This window comes from Pan troglodytes, chromosome 20 (genome assembly GCF_028858775.2).
Source record: "Pan troglodytes isolate AG18354 chromosome 20, NHGRI_mPanTro3-v2.0_pri, whole genome shotgun sequence".
NCBI lineage: Eukaryota > Metazoa > Chordata > Mammalia > Primates > Hominidae > Pan > Pan troglodytes.
The window spans coordinates 59,233,431-59,249,245 of record NC_072418.2 but is presented as its reverse complement, the minus strand read 5'-3'; the positions used below and the strand labels follow the sequence as shown (position 1 = coordinate 59,249,245).

At 46.2% G+C, this 15,815-nt stretch overlaps 2 protein-coding genes across 21 annotated transcripts in view; one reads left to right on the top strand and one right to left on the bottom strand.

The window, feature by feature from the left end:
* The window catches only part of ZSCAN5A (zinc finger and SCAN domain containing 5A), a 91,867-nt gene that overhangs the window by 13,075 nt on the left and 62,977 nt on the right, over positions 1-15,815 (top strand). The gene's annotated exons all lie outside the window — the stretch shown is intronic.
* Positions 1-15,815, bottom strand: part of EDDM13 (epididymal protein 13) — a 37,235-nt gene that overhangs the window by 8,621 nt on the left and 12,799 nt on the right. Inside the window, exons 5-10 of the mRNA XM_016936928.4 lie at positions 12,947-13,000; positions 12,493-12,510; positions 10,538-10,543; positions 5,402-5,410; positions 5,009-5,035; positions 3,797-3,823 (exon numbers count right to left, since the gene is read on the bottom strand). Of these exons, the coding sequence (XP_016792417.2) occupies positions 3,797-3,823; positions 5,009-5,035; positions 5,402-5,410; positions 10,538-10,543; positions 12,493-12,510; positions 12,947-13,000 (141 nt within the window). The remainder of the gene's footprint in view (positions 1-3,796; positions 3,824-5,008; positions 5,036-5,401; positions 5,411-10,537; positions 10,544-12,492; positions 12,511-12,946; positions 13,001-15,815) is intronic.

Below are 15,815 nucleotides of genomic sequence, written 5' to 3'. Positions count from 1 at the left end.
GGAGGCACCCCCAGCTCCAGGAAATCTCCACTCCTTCCCTGGAAAACTCATAAATAATCCACCCCTTGTTTATCATATATTCAGGAAATAACTATAAGGAGACTCAGTCCAGCAGTCCTTGCTGCTGCTCTGCCTATGGAGTAGCCAGTCTTTTATTCCTTTACTTTCTTAATAAACTTGCTTTCACTTTATGGACTTGCCTCAAATTCTTTCTTGCACGAGATTCAAGAACCCTCTCTGGGGGTCTTGATCGGGACCCCTTTCTGGTAACAAAACCACCACCTCTCCCCCATCCCCAGGCTTCAGGCTCTGCTCTTGATGGCTGCCTCTGCCCCCTACGCCATCCTTTCTCTTTCTCATCCATCTCCCACATGAGTGCCAGCAGGATCTTTCTAGCACCAGATCTGACCGTGTCGCTTTCTTATGTCAAACCTCATGAGGTGCAAGAGTGTTTCTTTCGCCTGTGTAACATTTTTCCCTTGTCTTTTTATTTTAAAAGTATTACATTCAGAAAATCTCATTTTTTTTTACACGTAAACCTGTCTGTCTAAACAGGTTTCCAATCAAAAAATAAAACATTACCAGTGTACAGGCAAATGCAAATCGAAAACGAAAAAAAATGAATTCTCCCTGTTGAAAATTCAGGAAGCGATTACTCCTTGTCCCCTTTGCTTAGAGCATTTACTTTAGAAAATTTTGCCGTTGCAAGTCTCTCTCTCTTCAACGTTTACACTAATCTTTTTCAAAGCTAAGTAAGCCTGCGGCCAGCATTATGACCCAGGAGGGTGTTTTCAAGGACCTCGAAACATCTTCCCCAGCTTCTTGTTGGGAGGGGATGGAGCCTAACTTTGGTGGGCACCTCACCCCAAGTAGCAAATCTACCTCCTGTGATAAAGATGCTAGAAGTTTATTTTTCCCTTGGATTAAGCCAATTAACAAACACAGTTGGCTATCCCAATAACCAAGTGAATTTACGGTGAACCATGTACAGCAAATAGGGCTGTCAAGTTCTTTAACTTGAGGACTAGCTGTTGTTTATCTTGAGAGCAGGTATGTAATAAGTTGTATCTGCTTGGCTATATAAAAGGGTGAAATTTTTTTTTTCTGTCTTTGCAGTCTCTTCGCATATCATGTTCTGGTTTAATGCTTACCCATTAATAAAACTATTTTCTTTCTCTTCTACCTGGGTGGAGAAGAACTCTGGGTTTGGAGGATATTTTGTTTTTAATTATATTTCACCAACACCAGCATATCCCAAGCCTCTCAGATACACTCTCCCAATCAAAGGTACACAATCACATCTATAAAAAATGAGGCTCATCTTTCTTTCTTCACAATCCTTTTGCCTATTATTACCTTTCTCTTGCCTGGCTAGGATTTGCACTGGATAGAACATTCAGTCCAATGTGAAATGCAAGTGGTGATAGCAAGAACGTCTCATCTGTGATCTCAGAGGGAACATGTTCTACACCCTCAGCCCTCTGTGTCGCTGGACTCTGCATCTGAGGACCCAGCCAAAAACTGGTCAAAAATACTTTTTAAAATCCCAATAAAAATAGCAATACAACAATAAAAACAATACAAAAATATAACAGTATAATAACTAAGGAGCATTTACATTGTATTATAAGTAATCTAGAGATGATTTAAAGTGTGCAGGAGGCTGTGCATAGGTTAAATGCAAGCATTATGCTATTTATATCACGGACTTGAACATCAAGGAATTTTGCTATCTGCGGGGAGGTCCTGGACCCAACCCCTGAGGATACTGAGGGACAACTGTGTTTTACCTTAAACAGCTTGTTCTTTGTAAGTTTTTGGTGGCTATTCCTTATTATATTAAGCTGTTCTCTCTACTCCTAGCTAGCTGAGATTTTTTTTTTTTTTTAATCATGAACAAGGCCGGGCATGGTGGCTTATGTCTGTAATTCCAGCACTTTGGGAATCTGAGGCGGGAGGCTCACTTGGGCCCAGGAATTTGAGACCAGCCTGGGCAACATAGGGAGACCCAAATTCTACAAAAAATTTAATAAATTAGCTAGGTGTGGTGTCTCGTGCCTGTGGTCCCAGCTACTCAGAGGCTGTAGAGGGGAGGATCACTTGAGCCTAGGAGTTTAGGGCTGTGGTGAGCCGTGATCATACCACTGCACTCCAGCCTGGGCAACAAAGCTAGACTGTGTCTCAAAAAAAAATAATGTAAGCTGTAAAATCTTACCATATTCTTTTTCTGTATCTACTGAAATGATAATGTGCTTGTTTTCTTTTATGTTAATACGGTGGGAATACAATATATTTGTTTTTACCTATTAAACCATTGTTGCATTGTTGGAATAAAGTGAATTTAGTCATGATTGTTTAACATGTATTGCCAAATTGCACTTGCTAATATTTAGTCTAGGATTTTCCATCTATATTTATGAGAAAGATTGGCCTGAAATTTTCCTTTTTCGTATTTGTCAGATCTTTTATCAAGGTTATTCTGTCCTAAAACCGAGTTGGGAAATGACTGTTTTTAATTTTCGGGAAGATTTCCTGTAAGATCAATGTGATTTCTTCCTTTTAATTCACTATTAAAGCTAACTTGATCCTGAAAGACTTTTTTGTGTGTGGTAAGGCTATTTAATTACAGGTGGCATTTCTTTAATAGATAGAGGATTATTCAGATTTTTTTTTTTTTGAGATGGAGTCTTGCTCTGTTGCCAGTCTGGAGTACAGTGGCACGATCTCAGCTCACTGCAACTTCCGCCTCCCAGGTTCAAGTGATTCTCCTGCCTCAGCCTCCCGAGTAGCTGGGACTACAGGCACCCGCCACCACGCCTGGCTAATTTTTTTGTATTTTTAGTAGAGACGGGGTTTCACCAGACGGGGTTTCATCATGTTGGGTGGGATGGTCTCAATCTCCTGACCTTGTGATCTGCCTGCCTCGGCCTCCCAGAATGCTGGGATTACAGGCGTGAGCCACCGCGCCCAGCCCAGATTTTTTATATCATTTCATTTGTTTTTGGTAATTTGTGTTTTTTTGGGATTTTGTCCGTTTTATCTAAACTTTCTATTTTATTGGCATAAAGTTTCTCCAATGATCACCTTATTGTTATTTTGTTACCTGCAAGATCTGCTATGATACTCTCTTCTTCCTTCCAAATATTGGCAGTTTGTTTCTCCTCTATTTTTTCTTATCAGTAATGCTAGAGGATTAAATTTGTATTACGCTTTTCAAAAGAACCAACCATTAGTGTTGTTCTGGCTTTTTTTTTTTTTTTGAGACTTGCTCAGTTACCCAGGCTGGATGCAGTGGCACAATCACGGCTCACTGCAGCCTCCACCTCCCCAGCTCAAATAATCCTCCTGCCTCAGCCTCCCGGGTAGCTGGGACCACAGGTGCTGCCACCATGCCCGGCTCTGCCTACTTTAAAACGCTCATCTCCACCATCTGGATCACTTGGTGGCTTGCTGCTATTTTCTGGTTTTCCGGCCCTCAGTCCTATCACCCAGGACTTAGCTTGGTAATTTCCATGTCGGGAAGAGAGGACTCACAGTCCACAGAAGCAGCAGCTGGGATAGAAATGTCTCCCACTCACATCTCAGTATGTTGGGTCTCCTCGATGCCCATGAGCAGTATGAAAGGGGCAGTGGCTTGCAGACTTTGGATGCCCTTCAGGAAGGCAGCCTCTCAGGTACCAAAGCCCCTGCAGGGCCTTGATTACCTGAAATCTTCTCTTCTAAGGCTTTATCATAGCCCAGACAGAAGGGACACACTGTCTTATAGATGAGGAATGGTACGACCCCAAGCACTTACCTTCCTCCTTGCAGCCGCTTGTTTCTTCTAAAAATGAAGAGATGGAGGAGAAGAAGAAGCAGGAAGAGAAGGAGGAAGAGGAAAGGAAGAAAGGGAGGGAGAGAGGGAGGGAGGAAGAGGAAGAGGAAAGGAAGAAAGGGAGGGAGAGAGGGAGGGAGGAAGAGGAAGAGGAAAGGAAGAAAGGGAGGGAGAGGGAGGGTGGAAGAGGAAGAGGAGGAGAAAAGAAAGGAAAAGAAAAGAAACCATCAGGTGAATTATGAAGTGGGTGGAGACCAAACTCTAAATAGTGCTTCCAGGTGCCTCGAATGAGGAGAGAAGAGAATAAAGTTAGTCTCCTTGTGTCCCTGGATCCCAGGGACTCAGCTGCCTCAGGGCCTTTGCATATACTGTTCTCTCTTCCTGGAATGCCTTTCCTCCAGTTATCTCTGGCTCACCTGCCCTTCTTCTTCAAGCCTTTGCTCACATGTCGTGTTCCCTGATCGCCCTTTAAAAACTTTTTTTTGTTGAGACAGAGTTTTGCTCTTGTCACCCAGGCTGGAGTGCAATGGCATGATCTCGGCTCACTGCAACCACTGCTTCCCAGGTTCAAGTGATTTTCCTGCCTCAACCTCCCGAGTAGCTAGGATTACAGGTGCACACCACCATGCCCAGCTAATTTTTTCTATGTTTACAAAATTTGTTTCAAAATAATTGTTTGTATTTTAGTAGAGACGGAGTTTCACCATGTTGGCCAGGCTGGTCTCGAACTTCTGACCTCAGGTGATCCACCCACGTCGGCCTCCCAAAGTGCTGGGATTACAGGCATGAGCCACCATGCCCAGCCAAAAAACTTAAGTTTCCCGCACTGCGTTTCCATCCCCATTACTCTATTGTCTCCATAGGACATAATAGCCTCCAGCAGACCTATAACTACTGCTCTTTGTTTTTTCTCCTCTGATTGGAATACAAGTTTCACTTGGTCACAGACTTCTGTCTGTTTTATCCTCTGCTGCATCTCTAACACCTAGAATAACATTTGGTACAGGAGAGCTAACATCAGTTAATATCTGTTGGACAAATAAAAACATGTTAAACATTTATGATGCAGATGATGATACGGATAAAGAGTGTAGGGTCTGATGATATTTAAGGGCCCCCCCACCATAGAAAAAACCAGTACCTGTATATTTCTGTGCACAGGAGTGAACACGAAATAGCAGTCACCAGATTTACCATGCAGTACTTGGAGGCTCAGCAAGCCTAAGGAGGACAGGGGCATACAACGCGAGTCAGAAGGGACAGCATGATAAACACTTCCAGACCAGCAGGTCCAGCAGGCTCGCCCCAAGCCACTCCTCCTCCGAGAAGCCCTGCTGGATTGCCTGCATCGTCCTCTTGCACAGTCCCCACTGCCACCTCCCCCCTGTGCCACACAGATTCCTGTTGTAGTTTAACTGCCTGTTACTTTTCCATCTCCCCACCTCCACTAGACTGTGAGTTGATGTGAGGGTGTGAGCTTGTCAGATCCATCTTTCAGCTTTCCACCACCCTGCCCAGCCCTAAAAAGCATTCCTCCCAAACCAGCTTCCTACAGAGTCCCAGGGCAGGCATGGAGTGAGGCGTTACCTAGGATCTCTGATGATGTCCATCCAGAAGGAGATGGGGTCCAGGAAGCAAGACAGGTCAGGGGAGCAGACAGGCCCAGAGTGTGGAGTTCCCAGGAGCCGTGGAAGAGGAGGCCACATGTAGGGAAAAATCACAACATCAGAAGACAGAGCGATGGGAGCACAGGAGAGCAGAGCCCTGGGTGGGTCGTGCTGAGTAGTCAGGACGTGCCACAGTGAACAGCGCAGAATAGTCAGAGGTTGCTTCATGTGGGTTGGAGGGACGTGCAGTGACTTGCAGGATTTGCACCGCGGCAAGGTTAGGCTGGGAAGGAAGCTGCCACGCCATTCCCATCTCTTCTGTTTGTTTTTGTTTTGTTTTGTTTTTTGTTTTTTAGACGGAGTCTTGCTCTGTTGCCCAGACTGGGGTGCAGTGGGACGATCTCGGCTCACTGCAACTTCTGCCTCCCGGGTTCAAGCGATTCTCCTGCCTCAGCCTCCTGAGTAGCTGAGATCACAGGCACCAGCAACCACACCCGGCTAATTTTTGTATTTTTAGTAGAGACGGAGGTTTCACCACGTTGGCCAGGCTGGTCTAGAACTCCTGACCTGAGGTGATCCGCCCGCATCAGCCTCCCAAAGTGCTGGGATTACAGGTGTGAGCTACCATGCCAGGCCTTTTTTCCATGTATTTTGTGTCACTCTAATGTAGGCACCTACATACTCAGCCAGGGGTGGCACATTCCATCCCACCACCCGTTGTTGTTTTCTGAACTTTGTTTTTTAATAACAACTTGACTGGTATATTAATATCATTCACATAACTTACGACTCACCCATCAAGTGTACAAGACAGTAGTTTTTAGGACATTCACAAAGCTGTGCATCCATCACCACAATCAATTTTAGAACGTTTTCATCACCTGAAAAAGAAACCGTGTACCCGTTGGCCATTGCCTCCAAACCTGGTGCCCCTGAGCAGTCACTCCCCATCTCTCTGGGCTCACCCCCCTCTCCCGCAGTCCTAGGCAACCACTAAACTGCTTTCCCTATCTGTGGACTTGCCTGCTGTGGACATGTCGTAGAGATAGAGTCATACCCTATGTGCTTTTGTGTCTGGCTTCTTTGACTGAGCACTGTGTTTTCAAGGCGCGTTTATGTTGTGTCCTGTGTCAGCACTTTCTTTGTGGCTGAATAACATTCCATTGTATGAATAGACACATTTTATTTACCCATTCATCGGTGGGTGGACATCCTGACACTTGCTTTTGTAGATGAAGTTTTATTGGAACAGAGCCATGCCCATTCACAATGTGTTGTCTACTGCTTTTGTAAATAAAGTTTTATTGGCACACAGCCATGCCCATTCACTGTGTGTTGTCTGTGGCTGCTTTCAGGCCACAAAGGCAGCATTGAGTAGTGAGTGGCAGCAGAGACCACCTGGCCCTGAAAGCCTAAGATATTTACTATTTAGCGCTTTACAGAAAACAGAAAAAAAAATGCTGATTGATCCCTGCCTTATGTCATTGAATTCTCAAACAAGCAAAAAATATTATCTCCATTAATCAGGTAGGAAAATAGAATCTAAGGGAGTTTGGGTAAGTTACGCCCACATTATAGATGATGGGAGTAGAGTTCCCACCCAGGCCTCTTTGCCTTAAAACTCAGGCTGTCTCCACCGAACCACTTGCATCCTGGGTTAATGTGAGGGTCCGGGAGAAAGAGCCCACGTGAATCGCCCAGTACAGAGCTTGGCACCTGGTGGGCCCTTAGGCAGGTGTTTGGGATTTTCCTGCTGGGTTTGGCTTTTGCTCGTTACTGAAGCAGGGCTGGGTCTGCTTGGCACCTGGTGGGCCCTTAGGCAGGTGTTTGGGATTTTCCTGCTGGGTCTGCTTTCAGTTTGCAAAGTGCTGTCAGTGCAGCATGAGGACGGAGGCTGGAGAAGGGCCTGGGAAAAGGAGTGAAAGGAGCAAGGCAGAGGGGCCTCCTGCAGACATGGGAGTGTTCAGAACAAAGGTAAATGAGGCGGTCCTCACAGCCCCTTGCTGAGCTCTTATCCCGTGCCAGACATTTTATTCAGCGGGGGTTTCTCAACCTCCAGACGAGTGACATTTGGGGCTGGATAGTTTTTTTGTTGTGGGGGTGGGGTGTCCTGTGCATTGTAGGATGTGTAGCAACATCTCGAGACTCCCCCCGTTAGATGCCGTTAGCCTCCCCTACCACCTCCCTGAGTCCTCACAACCAAAAATATCTCTAGGCATTGCCAGGTGTCTCCTGAGGGGCGAAATCTCCCCAGTTGGGAATCATCCTGCCAAGTGCATGATCCTGTTTACTCCTCACAACCATATGAGGCTGGAACTATTATGTGCATTGTACCGACCAGGGGGCTGAGCCCTTCAGGAGGCGAGGGTCCGAAGCCCACAGAACTAGAAAGTGGTGCAGTCAGGACCGGCGCCCACAGTGCACACTCTCTGCCAGTTCCTCTTTCCCTTTCTTAGCATAATTTTATCTTCCTTACAATATATACAACATACAATTATAATGATAATACTTCCAGTGTAGGGATGAGGCAGGGACCTCGTTAGTCTGAGCCGCTTTGAACACTTTTGAGTTTGCATTGTTTAATAGCACCGTTTGGGATCCAGACTGGGCTTAAGTTATTCTCTGCACCTGACTGGCTGTGTGACCATGAGCAAGCGACTCTCCCTCTCTTACCACAGTGTTCTCAGTTGTAAAACAAGGACGATGACTTGGGGACTGTCATGAGTCAAGCACTTAACAACCATGCCTGGTACCCAGAACGTGCTCTTGAGCTGCAGGATACCATTTTTCAATTTGTTTTTTCAGATCAGGATGTCTTGGGTTTCACTGAGGCTCAAGCTGCATAGAAGTGGGGTTTGGAGGTGGGTGTGGGGCATGGACAGGATGGTGTCTCAGAACTGGGGTTTAGATGGCTTTGAATGTGGACCAAAAGAAGAGTGTGTCCTCAGCCGAAAGGTAGAATCAACGCAAAATTCAATCAGTGGATGATTGGATTAAAAAATGCAGTCTATCCATGCAATGGAGTATTACTCAGCCATGAAAAGGAGTGAAGCACTGTCACAGGCCACAATGTGGCTGAACCTTGAGGACACTGTGCTGAGTGATGAAGCCAGACACAAAAGACCACATCATGTACGATTCTACTTCTATGAGGTACCTAGAATCCTCAAACTTGCAGAGACAGAAAGTGAAATGGTGGTTGCCGGGGCTGAGGTCAGAGGGAGAATGGGGACTGACTGTTTAATGGGTACTTTTTTTTTTGGTGGGGCAGTGATTATAAAGTTCTGGAGTCAGTGGTGATGGTTGCACACCATTGTGTGTGTACCAAGGGCCACTAAATTGCACACTTTAAAGTGGTTAAGGTGGGTGCAGTGGCTCGTGCCTGTAATCCCAGTGCTTTGGGAGGCTGAGGTAGGAGGATTGCCTGAGCCCCGGAATTGAAGACCAGCCTTGGCAACAAAGCAAAACAAAAAAGTAAAAAAAAAAAGTTAAAAAAAAAAACAACAAAAAAGTAAAAACAGACCAAAAAAACAAAAATAATTAGCTAGGTGTGATGATGCACACCTGTAGTCCCAGCTCCTCAGGAGGCTAAGAAAGAAGGATCGCTTGAGCCCAGGAGGTCTGCACCACTGTGCTCCAGCCTGGACAACAGAGTGAGATCCTGTCTCTAAAAAATGAAAACAAGTTACAATGGTAAATTTCATGTTTTGTATATTTTACTACCATTTCAAGACTTTTTAAAAGATGTGTGTTACCCACATGTGGCAAACAGTGACTTTTTCAGGGAACAGCATGATGACATGGTCAAAGATGTTCTTGGGGAAAATGGTTCTGAGCCACACAGCAGTGGGAGTCAGCATAGCACCGTGGTTAAGCAGCCGAGTCACGCAGCCCAGGATCCGTAACCCACCGTCACCATTGGGATGCCCAGCCTTGACCTAGTTACCTAACCTTTATACCTCAGTCAAGTGCAGATGAATAATACTTGCCTTGTGAAGAAGTTGTGGGGAATAACTACACATAACACATTGAAAAGTGCTGCTCTGGTGCCTCGCGCCTGGCACCTAGAAAGCTCTTTGTAAATTTCCGTCACTGTCATCACCATCCTCATCATGGCATTACATGAATGCCTGATTCGAGGAGGGATTGGTTTCCATGAGACATTCCATCTATTTGAAGATGATGGTAATATAGCTATTTTTTCCCAGTTCTTGAGTTTAAAAAAAAAGATGGTCAAAAGCTGAGAGTTGATCCATGGCTAAGAGTGGACCTCCCTTGGCAGAGATGAGAACAGGAGCAAAACAGAAGGGGTCAAATGTGAAACAAGACTCTTACGTTTCAGTGCTGTTGAGATGAGATGCCAGGAGCAGAAGATCCAGTGGGCATTGTTGGGCAGCAGTGGAGGCACCGAGAGGAGAGGAAAAGGAAGAAATTAATAACGCCTTCTTCCTGGCTCCTCCCACCCTGTGGTTCTCAAAACAGATCTTCCCAAAAAAGAGAAATAAAGTGTCTTCCAGATTAATGCGATAGGCTGGGGCCCAGGGTGGGTGACTCGAGATGCTTCTTTGAGACTTCACTCCTTTAGAGACGCATTAATCCAGGTGGACAGAAGCCCCAGGTATTCAGTTTCCGTGGGGATTCATCTTCCAGAGATTAGGAAGATACTAGAGCATCCCTTTGAGTCTCCAGGGTTCTCTCTCATTTCTCCCCCGAGGGTCAGGAGGGAGCTTGAGGAAGGAGCAAGGCGCCCCTCTTTGGTTCTCTTCTCAATGGCCCTCCCAACAAATATGTACAACTCAATGCTTTCTTGTCTTCTGGGGCAACGGTCCTGTGAGCTCAGGGACGTGATATGCCAAGGGCTCACATACTCAGTCCTGCATGTAGCCCCAGACCCACCGTATCCCAGACACACCCTCGCGGCTCTCCACACAATCTGGGGCTTGAAGCCCATCCTGAAACCCCTTCAGAGAGGGGAGCAGCAGATGGAGGGTCCCTCTCAACTTGTGTTCTACATTGAGAAGAACTATCCAAAGATGCCCTTCTTTGGATAGTTGCCTCTTCTTCCCAGCACCTGAAAACTTCCAAGTGACCCATAGGAAAGGAAAAATAACTTAACTTTTTACTGGAGGAAGTAGCAGAACCAGCATTCGGGGAGTCAGTGTGGAGAAGAGTGAGCAAGAGAATAGAATCAGCAGTATAGGACATTCAATTATTCCTCCATTCAATATCGTAAAACTATTTTAAACTGTTTATGTATTTATATTTCATAGAGCAGGGGGTCTCCCTATGTTGCCCAGGCTGATCTTAAACTCCTGGGCTCAAGCCTTCCTCCCACCACAGCCTCCCAAAGTGCTGGGATTATAGGCATGAGCCACCGTGTCCAACCCAAAGAATCACCATTTGGGAAGCAAACTCAAGAGCTTAGAGTTCCATCACAGACATCCTCCGTCTTTAGATATGAAGTAGGGTCCTAGGCCCTAATTTTAAACAAAGACCCTGAGAAGCACTGCTCTAGCTCAGAGGTCAACAAATGTCTGACCTCTAAAGGCTCAGACAGTAAATAGTGTAGGCTTTGCAGGCCACATGGCCCCAGTCACAACTATGCAGCTCTGCCATTAGAGCACAAAGACAACTACAAATAATACCTAAATGAATGGGTGTGATTGTGTGTCAATAAAACTTTATTTATAAAAACAAGCAGTGGGCCTTTCTGCTGAGTCCTACTTTATCTCAGTAGTTCTCAAACCATCTGAGCCAAACCATCAGAAGCACCTGAGAAACCTTTTGAAAGGACAGATTCCTGGGACCCACCCCTTGGTATTCTCATGCAGAAGGTCCAGGTAGAACAAAGAAATCTGTCTTTTTGAAAAAGTTTCAGATAATTAGCCAGTTTGGGGAAACCACTCTTTATAACTTGGGTTCCATTTGACCAGTGCTCTTGGGAGAATTCAGTTATATAATAGAGGCAGGTTCTCCAGTATTCATTTTCTTCAACTCCTTCTAATGAGCAAAAATAACATGAATTAGAGGTACAAGAAACATTTGTGAGGGTCAGAAGTGGTGGCTCCTGCCTGTAATCCCAGCACTTTGGCAGGCCGAGATGGGAAGATTGCTTGAGCCCAAGAGTTCAAGATCAGCCTGAGCAACATGGTGAGACCCTGTCTCTACAAAAATGTAAAATATTAGCTGGGTATGGTGGTGTGCACCTGTAGTCTCAGCTACTCAGGAGGCTGAGGCAGGAGGATTGCTTGAGTCTGGGGGGTCTAAGTTGCAGTAAGCTATGATTGCACTACCGCACTCCAGCCTGGGCAACAAAGTGAGAACCCATCTCAAAAAAACCCAAAAACAAACAAACAGACCACCACACACAAGAGAAACATTTGTGTGGTCCAACTATGTGCCATACAGTTTCCTAGGACATGTACTAAAAGATGGACAAGTCTTTGGCCTCAAGGATCAGTACTCATGGGAAGAGGGGTCTCTCTCCGTCTTACCCGAACTAGAGTATAAATACGTCTGTCTTCCGAAGAGACTGCTCCACCATCTTTCTTCCTTGAAATTTCCCCTCCCCTCTGTAAAGGGCCTGGCCCCTTTCTCTCCCCCAGACTATCATTTTTCCTTTGGAGGAATGAATGGGGTAAGCTCCCTCCCATTGGAGCAATTTCTACACCAAATAAAAAAAGACATAGCTTACACTTAGTGAGGTGCTGAAGCTAGCTTACAAGAGACAATTACTAAAATTTAGGAATTGTCCAATGCAGCTCTCAGACCCTTAGCATCCTGAAATCAGGCATGGTCAGAGTATTTACACCATGGGAAGTGGCAGTCTCTACAAACCAGAGCTCCCTTTCCCACTCTCCCCTTGCAGAGGTGGTTGTTAGACATTTACCAGCACAGCATAGCTTAGATTCTTTGGCAGAATCTGTACTGATGATGCTCCTGATGCCAGGTGAATGGCTAAACACTGGGGCCTGGACCAATCCTTCCCTGGCATTTTCTTAAAGGAGTTTGAAGGCCCAGCGGTGGTTATGAGAATCTAATTTCAGAGACAAAAACTGTCACAGTACTTACTTTCTTCTTCTGTCCTATCTGGAGGCGAGAATATAGGCAGCCCAGGTTGCAACGGAGGGGCGGAGTAGAGAGAGAAATCAACATTAAGACACGGGTCCCAGACACCACTGACTTAAGCATCCCTGACCAGTCAGAGGAGAGCAGAGGTGGAAATGCTACTGGAGATGAGGCAACCCAACTCACTCATTTTACGGGTGAAGACACAGACTTAAGCACTCAGTCACGCCTTCTAACAAATGTTTATGAGGCATCTCCTGTGTGCTGGGCATCACGCAAGGTATGGAGGGTGCAGTGGAAAGCAAGGCAGGCCAGACCCAGCTGTTTAGGGAGCTCACAGACTAGTCAGAGAGAAGCAGACAGCAAAAGCATCAAAGGTGGGGTTTCGTTGGGATGAGTATTCTGGGTAGACCTGCTGGGTTCCATGGGAACCTATAAGGGGGCGATGGTTGCTGACCTTGCGGGGACACCAGGGGAGGCATCTTGAGGGAAGTGATGTTGTGTCTGAGACCTGGAAGATGAGCAGGGGTTAGCTGGGTGAAGAAATTTGGAAGAGGAGGCAGGAAAGTGTCACAGACAGAGGGAACGATGTGGGCGTCTTCCTGGGCGGGATGGAGCCTGCAGCTGCCGGGGGCTTGAAGGAGCCCACCTCAGGGGCATGATGGTAGGTGATCATGGTACAAGACGTGGCTGGAGAGTATCTGGAGCTCAGTGATGCAGACCCCTGTGGGTCAGCTTAAGGGCCTCAGCCTTCATCCTAAGAACAGCGGACACCATGGACCCATTTGGGCCTGTGCTCCCTTCTTGGCTCTGCCACACCAGCCTCGTGACCATCAGCAACTCACTCCATCTCCTTGTGCCTCAGTCTCCTCATCAGAAAAGTGGAATCATAAATGAGAGACCCACGCTCCTGGTCTGCCCAGAACTGAAGGGGTTCCCAGGATGCGAGAGTTTCAGAGCTAACACTGGAAGTGTCCTGGGACGAGCTGGTCACTGTAGCTTTTGTGGCATTTACACCTCTTAGAGGGGTTATAAGGATTAAAAGAATCCATGCAAAGGGATACTTGGAAATTCATTGGCTGATTTAAGGTGCTGAATGAATCTACTGTTAGTGGCCACCTTGCCTCTGATGCTCTGCCTCCTTCCAGCCCTCAGTTTCCCCACCTGTTTAATGACTCAGATGATTTCTAGCCCCATGAGTCTGTGACTTCCTCCACATCCGCCTCAACTCCCTGCCGTTATTATACCTGACAGTGGCTACATTCGATTGGTACTTGGTTTCGTGGCAGGCACTTCACATGTGGAATAAGAACGTTTTGCTTTTTATAAAGTCCGGCTGCATTCCAAGGAGGAAGCTTCTGGTGCACAGAGGGCTGATATTTATGGGTTAGGTGGACTTGGGGGGATGGGAGTGGGGGAGAACTGAATTATTGTGCTTGTTAAAAGGAGGAGACTGTGTAGCTCTGCAGGCAATGTGGGAGGGAGGAGAGGCGGGAAGGGAAGAAAAGGAGAGGTGAGCAGAGTCGGTAAGGTGAGGAACCATGTGCTCGAGGCTGGACTGACTGTTCCTGACACTCTCCGTCAAAACTCAGTCATAGGTTTCCGTAAAATGTTTCCCACAACACATTTCTTGGGGGAACCCCCGGAGGAGAGTTCTACTTCCAGGTCAATGGGCAAGGAGGAGAGTTCTACTTCCAGGTTGATGGGCAAGGAGGAGAGTTCTACTTCCAGGTTGATGGGAAAACAGAGAAAGTGCATGGTGGTTTCACCACCTAAGATGGACAAAACTCAGAAACTGTCATCACAGGAGTAACAGAAACCACAAGGAAGACTTTGGACTCCAGAATCCATGGAATGGTGGGGGTGGGAGGGAGTCAAATCCACTTTCACCAGCTCCCTAATATCTGAGTGTTTCTGGCATTTTATCATAATCTCACAACCACACTGTGCAGTGCGTGCTGCGAATCCTGGTTTACCGGGAAGAAAACAGACTTGTCCTGGGTGGTGTGTGCTGGTAAATAGTGGAGCCAGGTGGAAATTCCAGATATGGATGTATTGGGAAGCCCCGCTAGCATTCGCTCTGCCGGGCATCTCTAGCAGTGAGAGATGAGTGCTTAGTGACGCCGAGCAGATCTCAGGTGGACACAGATTCAGCTTGAACTCCTTGGGTACCACATGGTGAGAAAGGTTTTCTCCCTCCAATTCTCTTTTAACCAGAGAGAAATTCTCAAAATGGCACTAACGCATCTTTAACTCATAACACTTGCTAGTGTTTATTTCCACCGAACAGCGAGAACAACCTTCACACAAAGAGCCTTGGCAGAAAACAGTGTCTAGTTATAATTTAATCACGTTTTGTTTTCATGATATTTATCTTCACAGTTGTCTCCTCCTTATGAGGCTGACCACTTACTCAAGCGGTATAAAGCAACTTTTTCAAGTTTATTTATTGACTTAAGGAGAAAGCTGTACGTCCATTTGAAGAATGGGAGGTGTGGGGGTTCTGGCGGTGCATAGATGCAGCAAGAACACCTGTTGGGGTTCAGTCCATCTGTGAAAAAAATATGGGGGGGCAGTGTTTTTTGGCCACCACATTATCAAAAATAAAAAGTTTGGGCCAGGTGCGGGGCTAACACCTGTAATTCCAGCACTTTGGGAGGCCGAGGCAGGAGGATCACGAGGTCAGGAGTTCAAGACCAGCCTGGCCAACATGGTGAAACCCCATCTCTACTAATAATACAAAAATTAGCCGAGTGTGGTGGTGGGCGCCTGTAGTCCCAGCTACTTGGGAGGCTGAGGCAGGAGAATCGCTTGAACCCGGGAGGCAGAGGTTGCAGTGAGCTGAGATCGCACCACTGCGCTCCAGCCTGGGCAACAGAGCGAGACTCTGTCTCTAAATAAATAAATAAAAAGATAATATCCCATGCTGCTGAAGGTGTGGGGAAACAAGCATCCCCACAGGCTGTATATGAAGATGCAAATTTGTTAAACATCTGTCCAGATTTAAAAGGCAGATACCCTTTGACCCAGCCATTTCCCTTTTAGGAACTTAACAGATAGGAATTTGCAAAAATAAAAAAGCAATGACTGGATAAGGATTTCCATTATAGCGCTGTTTATAATAACATCAAAACAAAATAAAACAAAACTGGGCCGGGCACGATGGCTCATGCCTGTAATCCCAGCACTTTGGGAGGCCAAGGCGGGCGGATCACGAGGTCAGGAGTTCGAGACCAGCCTGGCCGACATAGTGAAATTCTGTCTCTACTAAAAATACAAAAATAATAATAATAATTAAAAAATTAAAACAAACAAAACAAATCAAA